Genomic DNA, 12,553 nt, shown 5'->3' on the forward strand with positions numbered 1-12,553 from the left:
AGGCATTAAGCAACTCAGTGAGACCTTGTCTCTAAATGAAATACAAAAAAAAAAAAAGAAAAAGAAAAAAAAAGAAAAAGAAAAAATAGGGCTGGGATGTGGCTAAGTGATTGTGTGCCTCTGAGTTCAATCCCTGGTCCCTGCCCCCCACCAAAAAAAGAAAAAAAAAACCTGATGTATTCTGTTAAACAATGGAATAGTAGTATAATGTAAGTTTGTAATTTGCTTTTTAAAATCATAGAACATTTACAATAGTTCTATGAATCATTCATTAATATTTGATTACTTATAAAAATTCCAGGGATAAAGAGATGAAATGATTTTATAGGGAACAAAGTCCACATTTTGACAAATTATAAGATTATCCAGCTAAAACCAAATTTGTCAAATGAAAAGAATACTTATTATCTATTTTTATATATATTCTTACATATAAATAATTGCTGATTTTTAAAATTTAATTCTTTTTTTAGTTGTCAATGAACCTTTGTTTTATTCATTTATATGTGGTGCGAACCCAGTGCCTCACACATGGTAGGCAAGCACTCTGCCACTGAGTCACAACCCCAGCCCCAATTGCTGATTTTTAATATGAGTTTAGAGTTGATAATATGTGTTTAATTAACTTTCTAAGTTCTAAAAAGTTCTTTCTAATCTTAGTAACTGTGCAGCTTTGGTGAAATTATATAAGCTTGCCAAATACCCACCTTCTTTGATTTTGAATGTAATGATAAAACAGTAAGCATAGTACCTAGTACTTTGTAATGGCAAGAAAAGGTTAGCCATCAGGACTACCATTACAGATCATTCACAATTAGCTAGAGCTTTTGCATGCCACATCATCAAGTCATTAAGCCACACTTGAGAACTTCTAATAACATCTTACTATTTTTTAGATATTCATATTGCCTTGTGGGAGACCTGGCATAACTATTTTTTTTTGTCCTTTTAGACATAGTCTAGATCTTTTGTAGATGATTTGCACATAAACTGAATAATGAAATGCAATATTCTAGTCAATTATTTAAGGTCCATTCTAAGATATTTCTTCATGATTGTATTTCATAAGAGACTTGGATGATTTTCTTTTCATCTATATTCTATGTAATTTACTTTTGTTTAGCGATATAGAAGAATATAGAGTGCTTATGTATTCTTCTCAAATTGTTCTTTGAATAATTATTATAAGGCTCTAAAGAAATAAAGGTAGGCTATAAAACCATGCATTGTTGATTTAAATATGCTTATATTCCTATGAAATGTAAAGAGTTCGTTTAGGAGAGTAAATTATTTCTCAGAAAATTGAGTGTGAAAGTATAGAGCTATTAAACTTAGCAAGCTTTTGGAAGAAGCATATTAATATTTCTAGGCAGATAATTTGGTTCTTATTTGTAATATGCAGTCTTTCACAAATGCTTAATTTTTGTGGGTAAGAATCATTTGAAACAACCAACACCGCAGCAGAAATTAAACATTTAAACCTTATTACACTCCAGTTTCTAAAGGAAACCTCATTTTCTTAAGACTGCCTTTAAATTGGGAGTCTTTATAAGGGTATAGGTCTGTTTCAAGATAATAGAAATGTCTTGAAAATAACATTATTACTCATTTAACAAATTTGGGTGTCTTCTACATGGCAGGCAATGAGAAATTTAATTTGTGCTAGTCAGGTTTATGTTACCTAACACAATGTCTGAGCTAATCAAATTTTTTTTAAAAAAAGTGTTTACATAGGGACATAATTTTGAAAGTTTCAGTCCATGGTTGGTCAGCCCCATTGCTTTTGGGCCTGAAGTGAGGCAGCACATCACGGCAGGAACAAATGGCAGAAGATACTGCTCACTTTTTGGCAGCCAGGAAGCAAAGAGAAAAAGAGAGAGACAGGGTCTAGGGTACAAGAAGTTGCTTCGAGGTCCACTCCAGATCACGTATCTTCCTCCCACTAGGCCCCATCTCTCAAAGGTTCTACCACTTCCCAATAGTGCCATGAGCTGAGGACCAATCCTTCAACTCATAGGCCTTTGGGGACACTTCATCCAAACAATAGTAAGATTTAAATAAAAAATAGATATATAAGGCCTACCCTCAAGGGACAGACACTATTTTCTGACCTTTAAAAATTACCATAGTGTTCACATCATTAGTGATTAGGGAAATGCAAATCAAGCCTACACTGAGATTTTATCTCATGCTAGTCAGAATGACAATCATCAAGAGTACAAACGGTAAAGCCAGGTGCAGTGCTGTAATCCCAATGACTCAGGAGGCTGATGCAGGAGGATTGCAAGTCTGAGATCAGCCTCAGCAATTTCTCAAGGTTTTAAGCAACTTAGTGAGATCCTGTCTCAAAAATAAAAATTAAGGGCTGGGTTTATGGCTCAGTGGTAGAGCACTTGCCTCACAAGTCTGAGGCCCTAGGTTTGATCCTCTGCACCACATAAAAATGAATAAATAAAATAAAGATTTTTAAAAAATAAATAAAATAAAATATAAATAAAAATTAAAAGGACTGGTGATGTAGTTAAATGGTAAAGTGCTCCTTGTTTAAATTCCCAGTACCTACATAAATAAATGTATTAATAAATACTGCAGAGGATGTGGAGAGAAAAATAACATTTTTACATTGTTTGTGGGACTGCAAATTAGTACAATCACTATGGAAATCAGTATAGAGCTTCCTCAAAAAATTAGGCATGGAACCACCATACAACCCAATGATACTATTCCTCTATATTTATCCAAAAGAATTAAAGTCATCATACTACAGTAATAATATATACCACCGTTATAGCAGCACAGTTCACAATAGCCAAACTATGGAACCAGCCTTGGAGTCCATCAACGGATCTATAGATAAAGAAAATGTGTGTATGTGTGTGTGTATATATATATACACACACATACACACACACACACAAGAAAATTGTTTTACTCAGCCATTAAAAAATAACTAAAACTATGTTATTTCCAAGAAAATGGATGGAACTTTAGAATATCATGTTAAGTGAAATAAGCCAAGCTTAGAAGGTCAAGGGTCATATATTTTCATCTCATGTGTGAAAGTGAAAAGAAAGGTAGTGGTGGTGAATCTCATGAAAATTGTAGGCAAATCAGTAGAATAGAGGAAAGGGACCAGGGAGGGAGGAGGAGAAGGAAAGGGGAAATAATGGGGAATAATATCAGCCAAGTTATATTGTTTTATTGTGTGCATGAATGACTATATAACAACGAATCCCACCATTATGTACAACTATAATGTACCAATAAAAATGTGAAAAAATTTTTAAAAAATACGTAAACCAGTATGTAAAATTTAAATTACTAATAATAAATTTAGTTTTAAAACATGAAAAAAATCATCATGTTGTTGATAGTACAGTATGTTAGCATTTTAGGATTATCTCATAAATCCATGGAATTCCATGATTCTGAAATGAATGAAAATACCAGTGGCCTTCTATGTTAATTAACTTTATATGTGGCATTTTATAAAGTAGTGGTTCTTCACATTCACTTTATAGTGTAATTTAAACCACACTCTGTTTGGTGTTCATCAGAAGTAATGGGAGCTGGCAATAAACCTTAGTACTTAACAGAGTGTACTGTGGAGCCACATGCCTTGTTTCAAATACCAGGGTCACTTAGGAGCTGTGTAACTTATGTCACTTAACACACCAGGGTCAATATTTTGTAAAAAGGGGGGACCATAGTACATTCATAATACCTACCACAAACCACAGATAAAAATTAAATGAGTGAAGGTATATAAAGCATCTCATAAAATCTAGCTGTTGTTGTGTCCAATGGTAACTTACTATTACTATTTGAGCCAGGCATGGTGGCTCATGCCTGTAATCCCAGCAACTCAGCAGGAGGATTGCAGTTCAAGGCCAACCTCAGCAATTTGTCAAAGCCCTGAGTAATTTAGCAAGACCCTACCTCAAAATAAAAAGAACTGGAGATTTGGCTCAGTGGTAAAATGATCTTGGATTCAAACCCAAGTACCAAAAAAAAAAAAAAAAAAAAAAAAAGAATTTGAGATACATAGTTCATGCTCAATAGCTTCTACTTTCCCATATGAAAAAGTTAAATGGAAATTGGTTATATATCTTATATATTATAAATTATTTTTAGTGTTTACTAGAAAAATACCTTAAAAATCAAAATGAGCTATTTGTTCAAAATCCCATCCTGTTCTATTTTTTGTTTTAGAAAGTAAGAAGTAGAAGCCCACATTTTCCTGTCTTTATCTCCCTCCCTCACTCCCCTTTACCAATTTCCCACCCAAGTGGAGTTACTGTTAAATGTCAATGGCATTGTTTTCTCAGCTTCTTCCAATGCTGATGTGGCAGAGCTGTTTGATATTGAACTCTTAAAGAGGAAAAAGGTCCTGGAAGCTTTCCTGAAGAAGGGATTATGAGTACCATGCTTTGACCAGCGAGAGTCACCCACAGCACAAAAAACTAAGTAGATGTAAGAAGCTCTAAATGCATGTTTAGGCCCCAAGAGAAGACAATCCTCTTCCTAGTTTAAATTCTATATTCAGGAAAGAAACTTAGTCTTATTTCGCATGGGCCAACATTTGTGAATGTTCAAAGTTAGGCAAACTTGCAGGAATCATGGTTACTTAGTGTATAGTTGCCTCCATACTCTACACTCTTTCATGCCTCCTGTCTTCGTTCCTCTGCCCAAGGATGGGCACCCTGACTGATGTGCTGTGCCTCCTCTCTTCACCTGATCATCCTTCAAAAAGTTGCAGGACCACTCCTCCAAGAGTAAATGCCTCCCTCATCTGCTTCCATAGTAGCTGTGTTTACCTCTCTTGTATGAAATTATTGTTTGTGTTTTTAATTTTTTGACTATACATTTTTTTACAGTGGGACCATATCTTCATCATTTTCATATCCTTAGCACCTCATATAACTAATGTCAGTATATGATATACTAATGTCAGTATATGTTTATTGATCTAGCTATTAGGAAAATCAGCTATTTTTAAAAATCCCAATATGAATACCAAACAGGGAAAAATGACATGAATTCATTTGTAAAATTGACTTCATTTGAATTTTGTTCTAGTGTAGAATAAATAAAATTATTGCTTACAACAATTTTACTTTTATATTTAAAGAAAAATAAAATTTTGTACCTTAATGTTCAAGTCTTGTCTTCCTTCCTTACATTCACAAATTCTCAACCAATTTCCACTTAGCTTTTTTACATATGGGAAAGTAGAAGCTATTGAAAATGAACTATATATCTCAAATTCCTTTTTTTTTTTTTTTTTGGTACTTGGGTTTGAATCCAAGGTCACTTTACCACTGAGCCAAGTCCCCAGTTCTTTTTATTTTGAGGCAGGGTCTGCTAAATTACTTAGGGCCTTGACAAATTGCTGAGGCTGGCCTTGAACTGCAATGCTTCTGCCTCAGCCTGCTGAGTTGCTGGGATTACAGGTATGAGCCACCATTCTTGGCTCAAATTCCTTCATATTATAACATCCAAATCTTGATCTATTTTTTTTCCAACCTTAGATTAAGAGGGAACTCACTTCCTTGTAATAGTAACCTGTCCATCTGTATTGTTAATGTCATTCCTTATTGTTTCTCTATAGTCTCTACCAACTTCCTCCATTCTGTCTTCAAATTTGTTTTAGTACTTTAATTTTTTAAAATTTTAAAAAATGTTTTTATTTTTTAGTTGAAGGTGAACACAATACCTTTTATTTTATTTTTATGTGGTGCTGAGGATCAAACCCAGTGCCTTACACATGGTAGGTAAGTGCTCTACTACTGAGCCACAACCCCAGCCCCTCTGTCTTCAATTTTATATCTTGACTTCTCTATCAGCTTCTTCCCTATATTCAAATTTGTGTTTGACTCACTTCCTTTACAGAGCCTATTTTCACTCTTTATTCTTCTACAGCTAAACTCTAGCAATGTTCTGCTCTCCAACTTCAGATTGTTCCCTGATTTGCTGGAGGCCACACTTTCTCCTTTACTGCTCCCTATCAATAATTATATGTTATCAGCAGACTTTGTAACCAGATCTGTAGGCACTTTGATTCTTTTTTTTTAATATTGTTTAGTTTTCAATGAATCTTTATTTTATTTATTTATATGTGGTGCTGAGAATCGAACCCAGTGACTCATACATGCTAGGCAAGTGCTCTACCACTGAGCTACAACCCCAGCCCATGATTCTTATGCTACAAGATACCTCTGTTCATAGCAGCTCAATTCATATATAGCTAAACTGTGGAAGCAACCTAGATGCCCTTCAACAGATGAATGGATAAAGAAACTGTGGTATATATACACAATGGAATATTATTCAGCATTAGAAGAGAATAAAATCATGGCATTTGCACGTAAATGGATGGAGTTGGAGAATATCATGCTAAGTGAAGTAAACCAATGCCAAAAATCCAAAGACCAACTGTTCTCTCTGATAAGTTGATGCTAATCCAAAACGGGGATGGGGGGACATGGAAAAAATGGAGGAACTTTGGCAAAGGGGAGGGAGGGTAGGGAGGGTGCATGGGGCCAGGAAAGATGGTGGAATTATATGGACATCATTACCCTAGATATACGTATGACTGCATATAGGGTATGATGCTACATCGTGTACAGCCAGAGAAGTAAAAATTTGTGCTGCAGTTGTGTACAATGAATCAAAATGCATTTTGCTGTCATATATACCTAATTAAAATTTAAAAAAAGATACCTCTGTGGCCCTTAACTATGATTCCTTCCTAAATTTTTCTTCTCCCTTGATTTCTCTAGGATCACTTTCTCTTGGATCTTCTTCCACTTTTCTATCATCTTGAAATCTCTTTCCCTAAAGAACCTTGTATCCTTGTGTTCAACCCCAGGGCTGCAAAGACCCCATGCATACTGTGTACTAATCCCAAAGAGAGAACTTGGAGGACTCAATGGAACGGTTTTGGACATTTTATTATTCACTTGTTCCTCTGCAGTGGCAGGCCAGGATGCAGTGGAGGGCTGTACCCTGCCTACAAGCTGGGGAAATACATAAGATAGGTTGCATGTCCACTGCAAGGTGGCTTTCTTAGATGTTTGTGAGTACATTTCTTTTCTTTACAACCTAGGTTACTTTGTTCAGATAATCTACCAAGGACTGGAGGTAAGGGAAGTGGCAGCTCCCCATTTTCACCACATTGTTTTAGAGACCTTATCTCACTGCAAGCTTTCCTAGGCACTGATTTGTGGTTAACCAAACACCTTACCTGGTACCAGTTGTTCTCTGTATATTTCCAATTCTGAATCTATATTCATGGGCATTAAATCAGAATGTTCAAACTGGTAGACATTTTTTAACTGCATATCTCTCTTCAAATAAAAACTTCTCAGAATGAATTTATTCCCTCTGTGATGCAGTTTCTTCCAAAATCTGAAACATGTTGGAAGGCAATATCAACCCATCATACAAGTTAGAAACCATAGTGTCATTCTTGGTAACTCCTTTTCATGTACTAAGAAAACTTGGCTGTCTCTGGTACCTAAATATGTTCTGATTTTGTCTCTTGTTCATTTCTGTTGCTACTGCTTTCATTCTGATTGTCTTCATCCTTCTCTTGAATTATTTCCATAATTTTCCATTGGTCTCTTGGCCATTTCTACTGCTAATTCAGCTGCCACCAATAAAATGTGCAGTACTCCATTGCAGGAGTGAGCAAACAGAAGTAGCATCATACCCTTCCTGTTAACCTTTGGTGACTCTTTTTTTTTCTATGGAACAGAATGCCTACACACAGGTATGGCATATAGGACTAAACTTTCAAATATGATCACTGCCTATCTTTTCATATTCTATTACTTTTTTCCATGGAAGAATGAACTGGTATGCACAGACTTTTAGGTCAAGTTTGATAAAGATGAACTAAGTCATTTATTTGCTTTTCTCCATAAACTAGCAAATTCTAGAGTCAAGGATTTCCTTTATTTGGATCAACCTGGTGGATTAGGTATTTAGGGAGGCTAGGTCCTGAAAACATACTTCTTCATGTTTATTTTGCCCATTGAGGTGATATTTCTTTAAGTATCTAGTATAATTTGTAGAGCAGAAGCTATGAAAATATTTCTCTAAGATGGCATTTCCATTTAACCTCACAAATCAATAATTTGTAACATATAGGTAATATAGCTTAAAATATAACTATCTACCAGGATTTTTACATTGAATATGAATATTTAACCTCATAAATGTAATAGAAAACAAATAACTTTGCTTTTAAAATAAGTATAATTTTATGTCAAATACCAGTTCTTCATATATATCTAAGAGACAGTGAGGGAATGAGACAGACCTTTGAAACTATTGCTACTGGCATTTTATATGAAATGCCAGTAACAATAGTTTCATTAGCTGATTTGACATTCTACATTAGCTGTTTCATTAGCTGATTTGACATTCTACATTAGCTGTTTCATTAGCTGATTTGACATTCTACCATATGATGTCCTCGTTTTATACTAAGGAAAATTCTTTATGGAGCATAAAAAATGTCATTGGACAGAAAGGTGTAAGAAGTTTGGACAAAGCTTTAACATAAATAGAGTACTTAAGGCAAGTAAACCTCAAAAGATGTGTCTTTCATTGAAAAAAAAAAGTACAGCATGAGAAAACTATACTTTGACAAAGGATCAAATTTGCCATCCTCCTTTCTCAGAATCAGCTGTGTAAAATCAGGACTGGATCACTTTAAGCTGTACAGCCATCCCTCAGTGTCTGTGAAGGGAGGGAGGGGATGCTCAAATCCCTTATTTAAAATGGTATTATATTTGCATGTAGCCTAGGTACATCCTCCTGCATACTTTAAGTCATCTCTAGATTACTTATAATACCTAATACAATCTAAATGCTGTATAAATTGTTGTCATGCTACATTTATTATAGAATAATGACAAGAAAAAAGTTGTATATGTTCAGCACAACTTTTTATTTCTAGCAGTTTTGATGTGTGGTTGGTCGAATCCACTGAAATGGAAGGCTGATTTTGGATCTATTCAGTGATCATTAGAGGTGTTAATATGGGGGCATGATTATTTTTTAAAAAAAATATTGTGTTTTATTTAATTATCCACCCTATCTGCCAGATGGGCAGCTCTCTGACAGCAGATAATATGCCTTGTGCCCTGTTAGGTTCCTGACCAGAGCGGCATGCAGGAATTGCTCTGCATGTAAATAAATGTATCTACTGTTAACTGTGATTTTATTAGAATTGCACTCAAAGGGTGGGGTGTAAAGTTTCAAAATCTCACATGAATAAAGCGCTGAAAACTATGTTTTAGTGGCTTAAGTAAATTTTCAGGTGAATCATTTGGGGAATTTAGGTTTTACTGATTGTGTAACTCCCCTATTAGCATTTATTACGCTAAAATTCATCCTGATACTTTGAACATAATTTAAACTATAAAGTGAAATTTTAAGAAACAATTATATATATTTTTGGTTTAATATTATTCTTAAACTTTTTTTTTTCAATTTTAGGAAAGAGAAAACATATGTTGACCATTGCTGGAAAGATGTCACTGTTGGGGACTTTATTCGTCTCTCTTGTAACGAGATCATTCCTGCTGATATGGTATTGCTGTTTTCCACTGATCCTGATGGAATATGTCACATTGAGACTTCTGGTCTTGATGGAGAAAGCAATTTAAAACAGAGGCAGGTGGTTCGGGGATATGCAGAGCAGGTAAATAATGTTTCTCAGCTGGCAATTTTAACTTTTTTCCCCCAGAAAATAACTGATCTCATTTCCACAGTACAACAAAGACATTTTTAAATTCATTCCTACCTAGAGAAAATAGAATCCCTGATGATTTAATCCAGTTCCAGATATCAATGGACATTTACTATATTTTGTAGATAATAAGATAAAATGACTTTGGAGTTCAAACACTTCAGTATGGCAATCATGTTTTTTTTTTTTTTTTGAACTTAATTAAAGGAACTTGAAAGACTTAATTTGCAACTTGGAAAATTACTTTGCAATAGAAATATGCACCTGCTAATTTGTTTTTCTTAATCTTAGATAAAGAAATCTTAGATTAATATCATATGCTTTGTTGATCATTGTTCCTAAGATCTATAATTACTTGTATAACGAAGCCTTTCAAAATTTTTGGAGTTTCTAATACCATATATCTTCTAGACCATTCACTGCACTATGTTGAGGGTAGCAAGAACTTAAAAGAAGTTATATAGACATTATATAGAACTTATATAAATTTTCTAATTGACACAGAAGTTATATTAACATGAATTTGAGTGAATCTCAGCTCTCCCATTAATAATAATCACTTAAAGACTTTATCCATCAGTTTGTTATCTTCAAATGGAAATAATACTTCATAGTATTGTAAAAACATGCACCCAGATCAGTTTCCCATCTCTTTTTCTGGAAGCAATTGAGATGAAGGATTTTAAAGTTTTATGTTTTTTTTTTTTTTAATCTGAAATACTGTTATTGAGATTCCTTCATCTTATACGTATAAATTTGAAATGGTTTTAGTTTCCTAATACCCTTATCTTTGGTAATTTTCTTCTTATCACATTGGGCCCATCTTTCCACCTATGAATTCCATTTAAATCATCTATTATTGATATGCCTCTGAGATTAGTGTTACTGTCATTTTTGTAAGCAGTCCTGCAACTTAGGCATTGGCAAAAGTTGTGCACAACTCAGAATTTTATTAGACTCCCAAATAGCTATTTTGAGGTCAATATCAGTTGATTAATCAGCACAATTTGGGTTCAATTAAGGATGAGTTGCTCTGGAATCCAGTGATCTCAATTGTAATTTTGATCTAAACATTTCTTTTGAGTACTTTCATACTCATTGTGTTTCTTTCCTCATCTGATAATTAGGCTTAATTATAGTGCCTTCCTCTTGCAGTTAGAAAAAAGAAATTAGTTCAAATATTTAAAGTGCCTGATATAGATTCTAGTATATCAAAAGAACTCAAAAGATGTTATTAGCATGTTAAATCATATAATCATTATTCAGTTTCTATGTTTGCTATAATATAGACATTAGTATTTTGAGCTACATCAATATCTATAGTATTCCTCTTATTAGCCAAACATCCATATAAAATAAAAGAAGTAAGATAAGGTTGATGTGGCTTGTCCTTAATGAATTATGCCTCATAACTGCTGTGTTTTATAAAGGCATTTTGCTTGTGTATCCATTATGCTTGTGTATCCAATTATAAGGCATTTTAAAATTATCTGTTTGATCCATTAAAAATTTTGTGAGATGTTGATGTCCTGCTTATTTTTAATTTATAAAACTTGGGTAAAATTGAATGCATATTTGCTCAAAGTGTCCCCATTCACATTTACTCTCAGAAACTACCTATATAGTTAAAGACCACACCGAAAGTATTTCCAGTGCCTTGTTGATTAGAGTATTTATAATTTCTAGTAGGATACTGCATGAATTTTAATATATGATTTCATCATCTGCAGATGCTTTTTAGTGCTCTGGAATCATTAATTATGGATCCCATAATTATGTCTATACTGTCTTTTATTTGGGATTTTTTTTTTTTGTACTGGGAATTGAACTCAGGAGCACTCAACTACTGAGCCACATCCCCAGCCCTATTTTGTATTTTATTTAGAGACAGGGTCTCACTAGTTGCTTAGTGCCTCACTTTTGCTGAGGCTGACTTTGAACTCATGATCCTCCTGCCTCAGCCTCCCAAGTCGCTGGGATTACAGGCATGCACCACTGCACCCAGGCATCCAAGAAATTTATCACAAAAATTTCATGTTACAAAAAGCCTTAGTCCTATTTTAGGAATTGGTGAAAATGATAAAATACTTACCTGTTATGGGTTTCATCTTCAATTCTTGTTTTGTGATTTCTAAAAAATATTTTTAGGACTCTGAAGTCGATCCTGAGAAGTTCTCCAGTAGGATAGAATGTGAAAGTCCAAACAATGACCTCAACAGATTCCGAGGCTTCCTGTGAGTGACACATGACTTACCTTTGTGAGTGTGAATGGAATTGTACTTGGCTCAATAAAACTGTTGTGTGTTTGCATCCTAGTTGAATCATTAAAGGCTGTAAATTTAATTACCTATAAAATTGGCTTATCTTAATAATTTGATAAATATGTACTTCTATTCATATATATTTAAAACAGCAGAAACAACAAAACCTTGTTGTTAAAATCATCCTAGAATTGCTTGCATTGGTGTAAGAATATATCACATGAGCTCCTATGATATGCTAAAGTTTGGAAAGAAATATTTGGACAGAAGTGATAGTTAAATGAAATGCTAGGATGGTGTCCTTCTTCAGATTTAGAATAATAAGTGGACTTTTCTTGTTGGTAAAATGATTCGGAACATGACTAACAAAGAATATGGGAAGCCATGGGGGCTTCCTGTGACAGTCACACCCCTTTGGCAAAGGCAGCTAGAATTAGGGTTTAGAGAAATTTCAAGGTTGGCTTCTGCCACTTAAGTTCTTCTGACTCCGAGCTAAATTATTTACTCTCTTTGATCCAGGTTTCCTAAG

General features: G+C 34.2%; 1 protein-coding gene across 3 annotated transcripts in view; it reads left to right on the forward strand.

Annotated features, from left to right (window-relative positions):
- Positions 1-12,553, forward strand: part of Atp10d (ATPase phospholipid transporting 10D (putative)) — a 113,473-nt gene that overhangs the window by 32,687 nt on the left and 68,233 nt on the right. For all 3 annotated transcript variants that reach the window (XM_046457039.2, XM_046456886.1, XM_046456961.2), the window contains 2 exons: positions 9,511-9,715; positions 11,912-11,997. In XM_046457039.2, coding sequence (XP_046312995.1) covers positions 9,511-9,715; positions 11,912-11,997 — 291 coding nt within the window. The remainder of the gene's footprint in view (positions 1-9,510; positions 9,716-11,911; positions 11,998-12,553) is intronic.

The sequence above is a fragment of the Marmota monax genome, unplaced genomic scaffold, assembly GCF_021218885.2.
Source record: "Marmota monax isolate L192 unplaced genomic scaffold, Marmota_monax_Labrador192_F-V1.1 WCK01_AAM20220418_F8-fsc00025, whole genome shotgun sequence".
Taxonomy (NCBI): domain Eukaryota; kingdom Metazoa; phylum Chordata; class Mammalia; order Rodentia; family Sciuridae; genus Marmota; species Marmota monax.